General features: G+C 35.8%; 2 protein-coding genes across 3 annotated transcripts in view; one reads left to right on the forward strand and one right to left on the reverse strand.

Moving 5' to 3' along the window:
- LOC135680740 (EF-hand calcium-binding domain-containing protein 4B) overlaps positions 1–17893 on the forward strand; it is a 41420-nt gene that overhangs the window by 1337 nt on the left and 22190 nt on the right. For both annotated transcript variants that reach the window (XM_065194891.2, XM_065194892.2), the window contains exon 2: positions 16513–17133. In XM_065194891.2, coding sequence (XP_065050963.2) covers positions 16541–17133 — 593 coding nt within the window. In that variant the 5' untranslated portion in view covers positions 16513–16540. The remainder of the gene's footprint in view (positions 1–16512; positions 17134–17893) is intronic.
- On the reverse strand, positions 1930–14013 carry LOC135680743 (histone-lysine N-methyltransferase PRDM9). Its single transcript, XM_065194898.2, has 9 exons — positions 12685–14013; positions 12281–12376; positions 11540–11722; positions 7402–7469; positions 6816–7065; positions 5758–6041; positions 5516–5658; positions 5122–5243; positions 1930–4861 (listed from the first exon to the last, which is right to left on the reverse strand). The coding sequence occupies exons 2-9, from the start codon at positions 12369–12371 to the stop codon at positions 3810–3812; spliced, it is 2193 nt and encodes a 730-aa protein (XP_065050970.2). The 5' UTR covers positions 12372–12376; positions 12685–14013; the 3' UTR covers positions 1930–3809.

Raw genomic sequence — 17893 nt, forward strand, 5'->3', positions numbered from 1 at the left:
TTTCACAATTTATCATTGGTGTTGTTGTATCTTAAGTTAGCTTTAATTTATCTGTTCATTCACAAACCTAAACTATCAAACGATTAAATTTAAAATGCTCGTAACAAGCCCCGTAACAAGTCTCACTTGCATTTTCAACGAGCCCCGTTTAGGAGATATGCATAAAAACTTTAAAATTGGATAAAATTGCAGCGTTACTGCATAGATTCCGAAAAATTTGCTTTGCCACCAGTTAAACTGGTTTCATATTTTCATCGTTGCCAAGGAAAATACTGCTTGCCTCTAAGAATCCATATATTTGTGTATCACATTTTTACGTCTTTGTTTACATTCCTACATTAACGCCCCCACCCACCATTGCAGTCATGGATATTGCTTTTTTCTACAAAATAATTTCTACAAAATCTTTCGAAGTCAAAGCTTCCTCGTTTTGTTTCAAAGTTCAATTTGAAATTCAAACACTCATTTATATTTAATCTCGCACCTATTTTGCTAAATGGCTGAGCGACAATAAGAAATATTTAATGAAAATTATAATGCCACACAATGTTAAAAAAATATTGGCATGAAATACTTTCAAAGGTAGATTATAGATTTTCTGTGTTTTCACCAGAATGGCATCATGTTTCTAGCAACTTTAAAAGGCATTGAATTGTGCGCCTGGCGACGTAAATTCTGGAAACTGGATGCTCTTAGTTCGAGCGACATTATTAGATACTTTTCAAAATCTGATTGGCTGACGCTCAGGCTCATAGCTATTTCATTTATCTTTCTAACAATACATTACCTGTAACTTGACATCTTTTTTTCTTAAGTTTTCTTTGTTTTCTTTCTCTGTTCCTGATCATGTATGTTTTTCATTGTCTTGTAGACAGTGACGAATGATCCATTAAGACATTGATAAAAATGATACAATGAGTTTTCCATTTTTTTTCATATTTTGAGCTTTAATCGATACATAATCGTCTACATAGAAATGATTTCTCGATTATTTGTTTCTGTTATGCAGGCGTCTGTTTGATAATTTTTCTTTTCAACTGATAATTATCATTTCAAAGTAGCACAGATTGCTGGTTTGCTATGCTTTGGTTTCCTAAGCTTTTGTGAAGCTCTTTTGATAAATTTGAATTTTTGAATATTTTATTCTGCATCTTCCTCTCCTACTCCGAACAATGTTGTTTTATACAATGTTAAAAGATACTAAATAACAGCATAAGATATACCCGGAGCTGAATGGATTATGTCTTGGAGCTGAATGAATTAAAACACGTAGGATTCGAAACAAATATGATGTGCAACGCAGAACGGAATCGCCATAAATATGCTCCTCTCGTCAAAGATCTAGAGCAGGGGTCGGCAACCTTTATAAAACAGGGGGCCAAATTTGATTTTTGAAATGCATACGAGGGCCGCAACTCAAAATACAGTATAATTTTAATAACCTAACTACTAATCTAATCAATAAAAATGTGTCTATCGGAAAATGTACTGTAACGTGGAAGCTGTACGTAAATACAAACATAGATGTAAAGTACATGTTCACTGTTCAGTGTATTACAAGAAGCTAATGGGCAACTTCCTTGTTGCCCATTAGTCTGCACGTCCTTGGCCAACTTCTCAATATTTGGCAGAATTGTTGATGTTGGCAGCCGCAAGTTGCCTTCAAGGTGCTGATCAGTCATGCGAGATCGCAGTCGACTCTTCACATGCTTCATCTTTGAGAAGAGACTTTCGCAAAGGAGAGAAGTACTTCCAAACATGCAACACATCTTCTTGGCATGCTGCACCAGACCTTGATATGAACCATCATCCACCATGGACATACTCCATATAAAACGGGATTATCTGAGTTTCCTTCTATTTCTGTTTCAATTCACTGGTACCCTGCAGCTCGATCAACTCCATTTGAAGATGGAAAGTGAACCAAGCTCCATTGATTCAGCCGAGTTCTCCAAAGATGCAGCATAAGCAGGAACATGACATGTTCATACATGACATTCACAAAATGGCAATGGCCTTGAAGCTTCTTCTTGAGCTTGTTCGAGTGACTAGTAATGTTAACGAGGAATGCTAATCTAGGCAAGAATCTAAGATCACTGAATCAATATCGAGCTGACACTCGCGCATTGGGCCACATTATTTACAGGTTAACAGGGGCCTTCCGGGCCACACAAAAGTACCTTCCGGGCCGCATCTGGCCCGCGGGCCGCGGGTTGCCGACCCCTGATCTAGAGCGTAGGTTCAAATCAGTATTTTGTTACCTTTCCACCAGCGCTCTTGGAATTTTCGACAAATCTTGTGAAACCTTTCTTGAAATGTGCGCAACTCATCGCCAAACTTTCTATGACAAATCCAACTTTACTTCCGGTTTAAGTAATCATAAATTTTTAGGTAATGATATCTGGCAATTTTTAACTCACTCTTGTAATTGTTTTTCTTGCAAAACCAGGCTTTCCAATTACACATTAATATACTAGATTGCGTGCGGTACAATATAATGCTATAATAACGATAAATGTAAGTAAATTGTAAAATAATTTTTAGAATAAATAAAGACGTTTGGAGCATAGTCAGCTTTAGCCCTTCAAGTGATAACAGGCTATGCTCGAAACGTCGTTATTTATCTAAAAAAAATTTTTCCTGGTACAGTTTACTTACATTTATCGTTATTATATCAATTACACATTACCTTGCAGTAGTGAAATTTGTAATCGTAGTTCAAGTTGAATCGAAAATGAAATGTTTCTATACTGGTTCTTTTAACTGAGCTGTCTACCCAAACAGCTTAAAAAAGCAATCAAAGTCAAGTTTTTCTTGTTGAAGAAATTCAAAAGGGACCTAAGTGTTTCATTTTGCCCTTCTTTGTGAAGAAACTTTTTCATAGAATCTTTCAGCAAGTTGTCGATATTCATGCCTTCGAGCTAATCGTTTTGTAAAAATCGTTACGTGAAATTGACCGTTATATTAAGCTAAATTATGGAATATCTGAACGTATTTCTCTAGATAACTGGAGTCTCTAGACAACATCTGTAGAAAAGCAACAAAACAATGCTCAGTTTCATTCAGCATTTAACAATCTCAGATGGTTACTTTAAATATTAAAGCAGCAATAAATTTGAACGAAGAACAATATAATTCTACTACTAACTATTAACTAGGGAAGTTATTATTGAACTTAATTAATTGAAATTAAAATCAATTCATAAAAATCGCAGACACCAGAAAGTTTGCCCTGAGTATTCCCGTTTCATACCGTTTTAGATTTTATTAGCTCATGTATTGGTGCTTTAAGAGCTATAATGAGCAATTAAACATATAATTTTCAAATAGTACAACTAGATAATTTTCAAAAAGATAATTCATTATTTAACAAATAAACTGTAAGTAAAATTTGACACATTAAAAATTGCAAGGGGAGATAGAACTTCCATTCTGAATTTTGTCCAATCAGCCTTAACTGCAGTTGTTTCATTTTGTGATTAGAAAAAGAATTGTGTTTGCTACTTATGTAAACTTTCAATTTTTATGGCATAAAGGAACATAGAATTTGATTTTGGGCTTCTTAACTGAAGTTAAATGAAATTTTAACATGAAATTTTTATCATTTGAAAATTCTCTTGAAATAAAATTGTCATGAAATTTTTGTCTTCTCTCATAAATAGGTTTCTAAATATTTTTTTCTTTTTAGAGCTTTTAAGATTTTCCGCATGAATCAGCTTGTCTGTATGCCAGCTTGAAATAAATGAATCATCAATATAAATAATTAAAAAAAGATAAAAATTTACCACAACCTTTTACCTTGTCCTAATTTAGTCTTTGAAATGAGTCCTTTGATGAGCTTGCAGACTTCTAGGCACAGTAAATCCTTTTCCACATGTATCACAAATGTATGGTTTCTCTCCCGTATGAATCCGTTTATGTGTATCAAGGTTACCTGGTGTAGTAAATCCTTTTCCACATGTATCACAAATGTATGGCTTCTCTCCCGTATGAATCCGTTTATGTGTATTGAGGTCACCCGATTTAGTAAATCCTTTTCCACATGTATCACAAATGTATGGCTTCTCTCCCGTATGAATCCGTTTATGTGTATCAAGGCTACCTGATGTACTAAATCCTTTTCCACATGTATCACAAATGTATGGCTTCTCTCCCGTATGAATCCGTTTATGTGCGTCGAGGTGACCCGATTCAGTAAATCCTTTTCCACATGTAACACAAATGTATGGCTTCTCTCCCGTATGAATCCGTTTATGTTTATTGAGGCTACCCAATTGAGTAAATCCTTTTCCACATGTATCACAAATATATGGCTTCTCTCCCGTATGAATCCGTTTATGTGTATCAAGGCTACCTGATGTACTAAATCCTTTTCCACATTTATCACAAATGTATGGCTTCTCTCCCGTATGAATCCGTTTATGTTTATTGAGGCTACCCAATTGAGTAAATCCTTTTCCACATGTATCACAAATATATGGCTTCTCTCCCGTATGAATCCGTTTATGTGTATCAAGGCTACCTGATGTACTAAATCCTTTTCCACATTTATCACAAATGTATGGCTTGTGTTCTTTATTGTCCTTGGATTTGGATTGGAAAGGGGCGGTCTTGGATTTCTTTGATTCAGCTACTGGCATTTTAGTTGAAAGTTTGCCCCCAAACTGATTTATATTTCCATTATTCTTTGATGCTACTTTGGAAAATATCTTCTTTAATTTTTTCAAGCTGGATATGTTTTTTGCCAAATCATCGTGTCCTGAGTTTAAATCGACATTTCTTGTTAAGCACCATTTTCGGTGTTTCTCGATGTATTCAGAGCTGAAACAGTTCTCACAATTGCTGCAAAAGGCTATTTTACCTGAAAGCAAAAGAAACTCAATGTTCTGGCGGAAAATATTTTTTTAGCAAAGCGGGAAGCAAACGAATATTCTAGGCACAAAACTTTCCAGAAGTCTTCATCACAGTTTAATTTGTATTCTTTTCATGACATTTCCTGCACAATACATCACCTAGTTAAAATTGATTTTACTTCAATAATCTATTAGTAGGTTTTCTTCATTATTGGATACAAACATCGCAAAGTTGCACAAAGAATAATACTTCTCAGTAATAACATACTCTTGTCAAACCATGGTTGCTGCTCCTGCTGCTTGACTTCATTTTCAATTCCAAGCTCAACTGCATATTCATCTCCATACCAAACTAAAAGCTCATCGCCAATGCATACATTCTTGTATACTCTGCACAAAATTCACGCAATAGCATGAGACACAGATTAATGTAGAAATTAGATCTCAAATCTAAAATTTAGTTTGCTCTATGCGTTTCTTTTTCGATTTTATTGACATTAACATAAAAACTGCTTACGTTTGTCTCTCAAAAACTTGGCCTTAAAGACAGCACAGTTTTGTATGGAGGTGTAAATTTTAGAAAGGGAAGACAACTTATCAAAGCAAGAATTTCTGACATCTTTATTTCAAGCTACATCTGTTACATCAAATGAATCTAATACCTGTAATATATATCATTGTGGTATTGATAGGCAACCAGGTTTTGCTCACTCTCTGTTCTTGCACAGTTGATGAATCGCAGCCAGTTGCCAATACTTTCATCTTTTCCGTCGATATAATAGCAAATTTCACCATCACGCATTATCTGCAAAGAATACATTTAGGAACGTCATATTGTTTGATGAATTATTCCACGCATTTGCAAAGAATGTATTTTTATCAAAAGATTCTGAAATTATTTTACCTCCCACATATAACTCGTATCTCTTCCATCGTGAACCAATGACCTGTGTACCTTCTTCCCTTGATATGGTCCAAATCTGGTGCCACTTTCAATTTCTTTCAAGGCAAAGACACCATTTCCAGCGTTTTTTATTTTTGAATTTCTTATTTCTAGTCCATCAGGTAATGATGCACGCGCTTTTGTTTCTGTAGTTTCAGTATTCGTTACCAAGGAATCTTCGACAGGAAACAAAGGACCATGTACAGGGCATTCACCATAATTGAAATCGGCACACTCTTCGCAAACTGAAATGGAATGCTAGACTATTTATGTGTCGTGATCTACTGTGAAAATCTGTATCATTACTTGGTTTTCTCTCACTTTGTAAAATGTTACTTCTTGCAAAGACGAATCCAAAATATAATGTTCGGGGTTAACTTATTTGCAAGAAGTGACATGTTATTGCAAAAATGGCTAAACATTGAGATTTTAAGTTAAAGCTTAAACAGCATTTCATAAAACATAAGAATATCTCAAATCATTTCACAAAGTCCAAATACGAGTACGGTATAGTAGTAGATATAGTCAAGTAGACCACTAATCTTGACCTTCAAGTTTAGGGCGTGGAGAGCCACACCCCTCTACATCCAGTTTGTAAATTCGAAAAAGTCATTTGGAGACTTCATGGATCTCTAAAGAATTTAAAATTTCCCAGATTGCACAACTTTCTGTTGCTTAAATTGATCAGCTACTCTTCTTTAAAAAGCATGAGTTACATAAGATACTTCATGGTTACAGATGATCGTATTAAGCGTAAAACTCATAGTTGCGATCATGGATCATCTTGTTCCATATTAAAGCGTGTACAGCGCTGCCTCTACGGCGATGAGCACTTCATAACAGAGAAGGAAACAATAAATTCATGTACACTGGGGTGGCAAAAGTATGGAAACGGTAGGTCAAAATGGCGGCTCGCTGAACTTCTGTTTTGAAAACCTGTCGGCTTGGGCCCTTGGCTTTTGGGAGCCGCCATTTTAGCACCGTTTCCATACTTTTGTGACCCCAGTGTACATACTTACATAGATAATGGTCATCGTCAGGAACCTCTGCTTCTACATAATTAACTCTTTCTTTTCGCTTTGGGTATCTCCTTTGATTAATTTCATTTTCTGGTGCTGACTTTTCAAATGATGTTGTCCTGTCTGCTTTCCTTTTCCTTATTGGAGTTATTTTCTTTGCAGCTGAATTTGATGGCTTTTTATTACAGTATTCGGTATCATTCTGTTCTAAGCCAGGTATGGCTGAGCTTTTCAAAGCATCTTCAACTTCCTTTACAGCAAGAGCAAACAGTACTCTTAAGAATTATTTACAAAAATTGGCAATAGTTAAAGGAAACGGGGGGGGGGGGGGGGGGGTAGACTGTATTTCCAACAGATGGATAGATTTATTTGTTTGATAAGCCTTTTGCCTGCTGTTGTATATAATGTTCAAAAATCTCAAATTAAAATGACAATGTTCATGCTATTTTGTTGATCTTTATAGTAAATGAATCATACTTATTAAAAAATATTAAGAAAAGGATGCAATGATAGAGGACATAGCTGCTTTATGGGGAAAAACTTAGTTTATGCTCAAAGCGAACGATAAATAAGATCTTTTACATACTTTGCGTATCTCGCTTTGTTGAGTTGATAATCCAAATATCTTACATGGCTCTCGTACTCTCTTGAAAACTGTAATGTAAAAAAATCTCAAAAAACGTCTTTTGAAAACCTTACAAGTCTAACGCGACGGTTGGCTCCCCAGCTACTTTGATAACAACGATTTCATAAAAAGATATGTTGAAAGAGCCTTTAAACGTAGATAGACATAAGTGTTGATTTATCTAAAGATTTCACTTGACTATCAGCCATTTTGAAACTGGGCATTTAATTTGAAACTGGGCATTTAATTTGAAATTTGGCCTTTCATCGACAAAGCAAGCAAGGTCACAAGATGAAAGCTATCTAAATAGTTTACTGTATATGAAATACAAAATACTTTTTCGACGAAACAAGGAAGATAATAATATTTTTTGTGATTTTCTTAGAGTTTAGAGCTTGCTGTTTTTTATAGCAACCACTGCTTGCTGTTTTTAGATAAACTTTGTGTAAAGCGAGCTAGTATTTAAGTTTAGCATCGAAGGTAAGCTCAAGAACAGTGTATTGGACATTGATACTTTTTGCATTCACCGGAAACATAATTACCACCAATTATGCAATTTCGCTGTCTTTTCGATACACTTCCAAAATGCCAAAACACTTTCAGCATTTATTTCCTATCCTCAAATAACTTGCTCTTTTCCTGTGAATATTCGTTTTCTCAACTTTATCTCTTTTTCTATGCTAGTCTTTCAGTATCTTCTTTAATCTTTTCCTCTCTTTCTCTTCTCTTTTGCATCTTCTTCTCCCTTCCTCCGCTTTCTCTCTCTTGCCATAATTACTCGAGCCAATGCACTGACATACTTATCAACATTATAGAACTTTTTCACTTAAATCCTTCAATTATGACTATTTGCATGGATGTTGTAGGGATGCAGTAAACCATTTTCAACCGCCTTACGTATTTCATCGGTGCATGTTTTGAGGGCAAGAGTTACTCATAATTTGGTGCAACTTTTTGAACTTGTTCAAAAAGTTTCTGAAATCTTCCTTATGTTTCACAAATGCATTCTTGTTTAACCACACGGACAGTAGACAATTCAATTCAAATCTTTTTCACCTGTCTACGAAAAAGATATTTTACCACTGCCTTTTCCCACAGAAAATGAGGCTCGCCATTTTGGACTTATAGATATTTATAGAAAAATACCAAAGGTGTCTTGCATTATCTGCTCAGTGCCAATTTAAACACAGCAACAGCATTAGATGCATTCATCAAAAGACGACAATATTAGCCACAGCTTCAGGTCTATCCGCAACATCATAAACAAGATGCAATAAAAGTCTCACGCAAAGTTGTCTTTCGTTTAGCCAATTTTTTTATGGCTGATTTTTGAACTCATCTTTAATCCACATTATTTACGTGCACTAAATCTGAAATCCAGCAGGCAGAAATCTATCCAAAGGATGATAACTAAACTAAAAATTTCTATGATTAAAATTTCTAGAGGGAAACGTCTATAGAGAGGTAATGCAAACCCACTTCTTCTTCAAGTAATATGTACGAAATATGATAAAACATATATCAATTTATATCCATTGAAGTTAGGGGCCTCTCCGAGAAAAGTTAGGGGACATTTCCACAAAACCTGGCATATCTAGGTTCTGCCTCCATATGCATATCCTGGTCTTCTTTATCTTCTGTGCTGCCTTGAATCGATGTCCTCTCTAAACCGCTCTCCTCATAACATGACCGAAATAATGCATTTTCCGTGCACTGATGTTCTTACGGAGTGTCATGACCAACATTCTCTAAAACCCAACTATTTGTTCTTCTATCTGTCAAGCTCACCCTCAGAAGTCTTCTGTAGGCCCACATCTCAAAGGAATCAATCCATTTCTCATCCTGTTTAGTTAGCGGCCATGACTCACTTCCACATGAAGCAACAGCATCAGCCCCCCCCCCTCCCTTCAATGTCTGCAAACTTCAAGAAAGATGGTCATGCAGCTGGAACCTTAGCGTTAATAAGGAAGTTTGACCAATTTCAATCTCTAATTCATTTATTTTGTTGGTCATGGTTGGTCGTAGTCAACTTCCCTTTATGTAAAACAATTTTTTTTATAAGAACAATTTTATGAGAAAACGAGCCTAAAAATTGGTCAACAGTTAAGAATAAATTAAGAATCAGCTGAGGCTGAGCTACTGTAAAATTCAATTTTGAGCGTTTTAAACGAGCACTTTTAGCCATGTGTGGGTGCTTTTCGGTGAATATTCAAACTTGTAGGCAAATGAAGGTTGTCTCACTCACCCTGTTGGCCAATTGAGGCCTGAAAACCTCCCTACAAGACTGTAAAGTATTTTTTCAGCGCGGGGAACGAAAGAACAATAATTTTGAAATTTATGGATAAAAAACGTTTCCCGCGAAATCGTGCGCGGAATTTGAAGTAAAGGCTTTTGAAGAGACCTTGTATTCTTTTTTTTTTCTTGTTATCAGAAGTCAGAAATTTAAATGAGCTGCAATTTATTTTTGCAGACTAACCTAAAATTGGTTTTTCGCAAAAAGATGCTCATGGATTGACCCACAAACGCGAAATCCAGAATTATTAGTTTCTGCAAACTTAATTTCCCTATACTTTCATGCCATTATTTGCTCTTACTTTGTTATCATTAAGTGTGTATATGATAATCTGTTTAGTTGTTAATGAATTTTCTATGGAGAAATAGTCGGTCAAAAAAGTAAAGTTGGTCACTTTTTTCTGAACGCCCCCCCCCCCCCCCCAAGCAAAATTGTCTAGGCACATCACTGCCATTTGGCGATCATGCTTTAGACCATATTCCTGGCCATTGCAAGCATTTTTCGTATTTCTTGACTGCTGCTGCCCATGGTATTGATGGTGAATCCAAGATAAACAAGATCATTCACTTCCTCAGTGCCATCTAGTTTTATTGTGCTGAAGTCTGTTTGGTATTTGTCTATACCATGATCTTAGTCTTCTTGGGATTTAGCAGCAAACCCTTTACTGTCCTGTCTTCTTTCGCTTGTCTGATCATGTTTTCGCGACCTTCTATTTGTATTACTAAACACGGCTGTGTCATCTGCAAACCTAAGATTACTCAATCATAAACCCCTATTTTGATGCCTTCTTGCCCATCGCTAAAAATCGTTCTCATTATCGGGGGCTATTATGTCCTCGGTGTAGATGTTGTAGAGCATTGGCAGAGCAACACAACCCAGTCCAAGGACCGATATACCAGGGGCTCGGGGGAGGTTTGGCCCCTCAAAAAACTTGAGTAGCATAAGTGAAATACTTTTATTTTGCAAAATACGGCATCTTATTTTGCAAAATTTGCAAAATATTTATCAGGGCTGCCCCCAAACAAAAAGCTGTATCTCGGTTTTTGACCCTGTCGCATTCCTATGCTAAACCATGCAGTGTCTCCATTGCTCGTTCTCACTGCTGCTTCCTGTTCCTCGTACAGGCTTGCTAGTTAATCTTTCATGTGGCCTGGAAATCCCATCCGTCCATTAGCTCCCAGAACTTATCTTTTAGTGACGTTGAAAAATTTAGAATAAAAACATTACTTATAGCTTGGAAATATCTTTATGTATAAAAGGGATAGCTTCATCTTTCATATATTTATTGCAATTTTATTTCCAAAGTATTAGGGCAGCACTTTTATATTCGAGAAAAATCTTGCCCAATATTGTTTACAAAGAAATTTAGCTGCTGCTTCTGCTTTTTTGTTTGGGAGCTCTTAGTATAAGCGTTGAAAATATTCATGGGTCTTTTTCAGAAAGCTCAGATTTCACTGCTGATAGTCTTTGCCTCCTTAATATTCACGCCGTTTTACGCCGCCAAGCAAAATGTATAAAAAAATGGAACAAAATTAGGACTTGCTAGATCTTTGGCGGGAAGAATGTGAAATGAAGCTATGGGCCTATTCAGTTCACCAATCGCCAAGGATAACCATAACACCGTTATAAAACATAACGGATAACAAAAAGATCTTAAAAAAAGGATATATCTTTATAAATTACATGAACATAACTAGGCCTCTACAGATTTTATGATAACATTTTCATGCTTGTTTGAAAAACTTTATTCTAAAATAGGCTAACCGTCATTACCCACGACCAAAATACTATTTAACTTTCTCTTACCTGGTTTGAACCTTTTATCGACGCTTTTCTCTTGTTCAATTTTCTGTTTTTTAGCTTCGGTTTGATTGGGAAACCAAGGCTTGTCTTCTTTATCACTCTCTGAGCCAGTTGAAAAATAGTCTTCATCGGAAACATTTTCAACTTTTTTTCTCTTGACATACAGCAATGGCTTAACAGGGAGCCCTGTAAAAAAATTTGCATTGTTTATTAAACCACATGTAATTTCTAGAGAAAACTTTTTTAATAAAAAAATAGCTTAATGGTTTTGGTTACATACAGGGGCGCCTACCCTGGAGGGGCAGCTGCCCTCTTCCGGGAGGGGCAGAGGGGGCAAGCGGTGCCCTTAAATATTCCCTCCTAAGAAAAGATTAAAGAATCTTGACATAATTTATGACTAGTTTAGCCACTCTCGTCATGTTAATCTCCATTAGAAATTCAAAAATTAGAAAAATCTCCCTTTTTTGCTGTCGGTCTCTGATAACGAAAAGTTATTTTTCAGAAGACGATAATAAACTTCAAAATCCAACAGTTTCTTATAAGGTACTGACTATTTTGCTCATCTTCGGAACAAGGATGTCACGCTTAGCGCTTAGTTTATGCCTTGATATAAAAAACACGCCGAAGTAAACAATTATTTGATTTACATTTGATTCTTGTTGTTATTATTTTCCAACACTGCCCCTCCTGCCTTCATCTTGTGCAGGCGCCCCGTGTTACATAGTAAAATAAGGCGATATTTACCACAACTTTTCATGAACTCGTAGTTGTGAATAATATTTCTTTGCCTGATAATCTCATACTCCGTTAGCTCTTCTTCGTCACAAATTTCCATTTTTTCTGTAAATGAAAAAAATTGCTGAAACAATGGTTAATCCTTTGAAGACCAAGGAAGGCCAAAATTCTTACTATACCAAGTATAGTATTATTTCTAAAAAGACTATAAAGTAAGCTCAATCCACAAAGCTGAATAAACATAAAAAGTAATTTGTTAACTTTCGATGGCGTAGGATATCTATATTTTTACCTTGAAAGCACATCATTGACATTTTTCATGAAGCTTCAATCTTCAAATAAGAAAATAGTTAGAGACATCAGTTTCAGAGTGTTTTTGGGTGCTTGCCGCTCTAATTAAGATTGAAAATTACCTTAATAAAACTCTCAAGGTAACGAATTTCTTCTACAAATCACACAAACGTCTGTTTCGTTGTACTTCTTCTGCGAAAGAAAGTTCGCGTACAGAGAACTGACGTTTTCCACAAAAGCGCGCCAAAATATCACGTGACATTGCCTATGTTGCGTTGTAGGCAAAAACATTGCTCATTGTTTTCTATCATTGTTGAGCATTTGATACTGAAAATCGATATTATACCCTTTCAGAACTTCCGATGATTCTACTGTTAAGTATAACTATATTATAAATGACAACTTTTAATGGTTTCAAATGAGCTTATCATTAGTTTATTTCAACGTAAATTTTATATAATATCGTAACGTAAATATCGTAAATATCGATCATTTACATAACAATGATATGGTAACAACACTTTTATTACAGCTTTATTGTACACTCACCATTGCCACTTACATAATAACGAAAAAATTAATGATAAAATTCACAAAAACCAGGGTTAAATATAATTGAAAATATTTCAAGCCCAGAGGTGCCTCAAGCCAACTTCTAGATGCCCCACTCATGATCACACCCAAATAACAAGGGACTCAGGAAAAGGGTATTGCTCATTCACCGACAAATCTATAGCATACTAAAGAGTTGGCAACACAAAATTCATTCAAACAATGCTTGACAAAGAAGCTTCTAGATTTTAACAAAGAGAATGAGCCCCCGAGCCCTCCACCGTGGTACTCCTAGTCAAGTCTCAGTAAAACGGTCAAAACAATAAAAACAGTAATTATATTGTATTTGTTTTCTAGCTGATTAAAAATTCAAAACAAGCTTGAACCATCCAGCTTCTACCCTTTTTGGCTTATCCCCCGCTTATCAGAGTTTTGTAAAATGCCAGACACGATTTTCTTTTCATCATAGGTACAATTCGAATCAGTAAAATGATAAACGATTATATTTTTTGTCGAGGATAATGATCATAGCCCTTGCAATTCTTCCAGGGTGTCTTTGGGGCTCTGAAAGTAAAGTATCTACATTTCTAGATTCTTTTTGACAATCGAAAAAATTGTTTCAGACAGTCAACAGTTTTTCAACTTGCATAAGACTCCCCGCTTCAAACAAGGAATATATCGAACTTTTTTTGCCAATCCTTCATGTTGTCCTACTTCGTCCTCTCCCATAGCAAAAATTTCAATTAATATTGCGTCATCTTCAATGTTTCGAGTGATTTTGTGGTAAAATTGCAGAAAACGCTAGGAGATCTTCGTGGAGTTGTGCTTGTTCATTTTTGCTAAGCCTGAGAATTTCTATAATTTGCAAACAGCTCATCAATTTATTTGAGGCTTCGAGGCTCAAGTTGCTTCTTGTTGGTTGCTACTTTTTGCATTGTCGGTGATGTGCAATGCATAATTTTCCTTAAGACAATTTCAATGGCTGAACGTAAATGTCGGTCATTCAGTGGGGCCTAGCAGGGGCAGTGTTGGTTCTAAGGGCAAATAGTATAATTTTTTCCACTACCATAACCGATTATTTGTGAGGGGTTGGGGGACGGGTGCAAAATAAAATATTGGCATCGACCTGTTCCACCCACATAGCTGGGATTTTTCCTATCAAAGACTCTAAACATAGTCATAGGTTGACAAAGTTCTCCATGCAAGTGGGTATTAAATGGCCTCGTCATTATCAGAAAAGTTTGGTTTTACGAAAATCATGAAAATTAAAAATGGGCTGGCTGGAAGACTTTGATTTTTCGCTTAGTCTCTATGGTTGCAGAATCAATGAGAGTGTAGAATGGAAAAAAATAGTCACAATAATCTAATGTAAATCAAATAATTGTTTACAACGGCATGTTTTTTATTATATAATTTTATTATATTATTTCATTATATTTATAGTAAGCATGAACTTAGCGTGACATTCTTGTTCTGGTGATGGACAAAATAGTCAGAATCTTATCAGAAACTGTTGCTTTTGAAGTTTATTATCATTTTCTGGAAAAGAATTTTCCATTTTCAATGACCGTCAGCAGAGAACGAGATTTTTTATTTTTTTGAATTTTTTATGGAAATTAACTTGGAAGCGAATATTTAAGGGCACTGCTTGCCCCCTCTGCCCCTGCTGGAAGAAGGCAGGAGGAGCAGCTGCAACTGCAGCCCCTTCACTCCAGGGTAGGCGCCCCTGGGGCCCAGGAGATGTCATTGTTTTGAATCAGCAAAACTTACGCGTATGATTGATGCATAAATTTTGAAATGTTTACTTACGAGGGGACCACTTTTAAAATTTTTGTAGGTGGCGATGTGGCAATCACCAATTTTAGTCTAGAAACACATCTGAGTAATTCAACATACAAAATGACACGTACAATTCCCGCGATTACTCGCAGATCTAGGCTTGAATCTTAGAACTTGGACCCAGACTCTTCGGTTGAGAAAGTGTTGGCAGTTGGCGCCAAAGTTCAGTTATGAATTTTACCGGCACAAGGAAGGTTGAGCATTATGAGTCTCGCAAATCGGGGATCACAACCAATGTCCTGTCACGATTTAGAAAAACCAGATCTCAACGAAGGCTGACTTTAACTGAATTAAAATGGTTCTTGATTTACAATACATGGCAGAGGATATTCGGTGTCATTCTGCTGTTTTTCCGGCTTCTTTGATATGGTATAAAGCATTCGTGTTACCTAATATAGGCCTAGGTTCATTTCAAATTCTGTTCATTTATAATATTTTTTCTTTACTTGAAACCTTAGTTAACCTTTGCTACGTCTTGATTAACAAATATTTTATGACAAGTTAAAAATTGATTTTGGCGCTAAAATCCTAGGCTAGGAACGTTGAATATGGCGCTAAAATGCAGTCAAGTCATTCGTTTAATCATAGTCATTGGCATATTCTATTCAAAAGTTCGTCAAATGCCAATTATATATTTAGCTGATACTGACTTTTCATCTCAGATTTTTCATCTTCATATAAATTTGCTTTATTTTCAAATCTTCAAGAATTTGTCTGTATAAATGAACTGCGCCTACCAGTATTAAAAAAAACAGTACAATAAAATATTCTATCATAACGATGTATCAAAACCAACAAGCACTGACAGCAGTAAAACAACTCGAGAAAAAAGTGTTTTTCGATTGAGCGGTGTCCCCGCCACTTTGTGATATCTGTTATTGGGAGACGGTCATTTCAGTTCATTTAACATCATTGCGGAGCGTAGCCTTTCAACGCTTGCAAAATAAAACAGTAATTCCTATGTACCAAATCGCAGTTTTGATGCTCTCAGCCTTTAATTGCCTTTCATAGTTACATTTTCTACAATTTTTTTCTACTAAGAATCATAAAACCAACTCAACACAAGTATTAAAGTGCTTACACACACAAAAAACTTTTAAAAATATTCAACTGGCCGCCCGTATGGACTCAAGCTATTCCAGTGCCAAGCCCCTCATAGGAGAATTTTATTGTTTTTTTCGGGGATTTTCTTAAGGAGCCTTTTGTCAGTTTTCGTAAATCAAAGCCATTGTAGACCAATCTGGAAATTAATTTTTGGGCTAATCCATTCAGAGATTTGATATCGCCTTTATATTCATTAGTTGTTTATAAGAGTCGTATATCCTTGGAAAAGCTCAGTTTTGCAGTTTTTGCAATTGGTTGATTTCTGTTATTGGAATGTGTCCATAACTGTGTGGTGTCCGATAACAGAAGTTACATTTACTGATTATTTATGTTCATTAGTTTTTCTCATCGCATTATAAAGGGGCCTAATGAATATTCGATAGGCTCTTTAATGTAGTGAAGAGCGACGATATTGCGTCTGTGACATTTCAGCTTTTTCTTTTTTCTCTGAACAGGTACATTGCATGACTCAGTGTGAAAAGAATGAGCTCTATCACCTTAGAGAAGAAAGCATTTCGTCGTGTACACATCAGACAGTCGATGCACAAGCGAAAAGTCAGTTCTCGAATAAGGCGCCTTTTCAGTATTTGTGACGAAGAAAAGAAGGGTTACGTCACACGAGAAGAGCTGTTTCGACTAACAAAGGAAATTGCTTTGACGAAAGAAGAAGTGAACAACGCGTTCTATTATCTTGATAAAGACAAAAATGGATCACTAAGTCTAGATGAGTTCATGGAGGGGTTTGACGTATTTCTCGGGACGCGACAAGTCTCAAGCAAAAGTTTTAATCACCAAGAAATATCAGATTCTTCGCAGCTCTTTGACTATATAGACAGAAATGGGAAAGGCTTTATAACCCAAGAAGATTTGCAGTCAGTGGGTGGCGAGTTCAATTTGACTCAAGAGGAAATACAATCGATCTTTCTTGCATTGAGTAAAAAGGGAAGAACTGTGCTTACTTTCAAAGATTTCGAAGAAGGTCTTGAAAATCTAACAAATGTTGTTGATGCAGACGAAACTGTTTCCATGGATGAAGAAGTTTTCACGAATGGCGTTGGCGACAACAATGATGACGGGTAAGTTATGTTATTATGTGATTTATTCTTCAGTTTTTGATAAACGTCACCTCGGTTTGCGGGTGACAAGACAAACCAGCCTTAAAAGTTCGATAACCATAGCTTCTCAGTGTCTCAAAAACTACCTAAAAGCAAACAACATAATGCAGTCTGTGGCTGCAGTCGGTGTTAAAATGACCTTTTCAAAACAAATTGAACTAATATGATATAGCTAAACTTTTGAAGAGCATTTAATTTTATAGATATGAAAAATATTGAAATAAGAACGTTTAGTTATGTCGTTTGAATACTGTTCACTGAGATGAAATGAAAGCTGGAAAAAGGGAAGGAATATAAAAAATAGCAAAATGAATGAACTGTCGTAGAAGAAGCAATCTGCTACACGTGCTCTGTTGTTGTACACGGGGGAAGGCATTTATGTCCGTCCTTTTAGATTGTTTTCTTGCTCAATACTAAAACCCAAAATGTAAATGTTCTTTTTATGTTCTTGGCACTCTCAGCAAGCAAAATCAAAGATTTTAAAGATTCGCAATACATTTTTAAAGGCTGATTAAGATCTGTCAGTGACGACTGCCCTTTCCCAGAAACAATCAAGCAGTTTTCTCAGGTTTGATAATGCAGGCTGTCTGATTTAGATAAACAAACAATTATGATGATTAATCTTATTGAATTTTTTTTCTAAGAACTACTTTAGCTTGCTTATGTTTAGGATTAGTGTCTTTGAGATCCTTATTGACGATGTTTGAGAAAATCAAGGTTT

This window comes from Rhopilema esculentum, chromosome 18 (genome assembly GCF_057945365.1).
Source record: "Rhopilema esculentum isolate cy_ngs chromosome 18, ASM5794536v1, whole genome shotgun sequence".
Lineage (NCBI taxonomy): Eukaryota > Metazoa > Cnidaria > Scyphozoa > Rhizostomeae > Rhizostomatidae > Rhopilema > Rhopilema esculentum.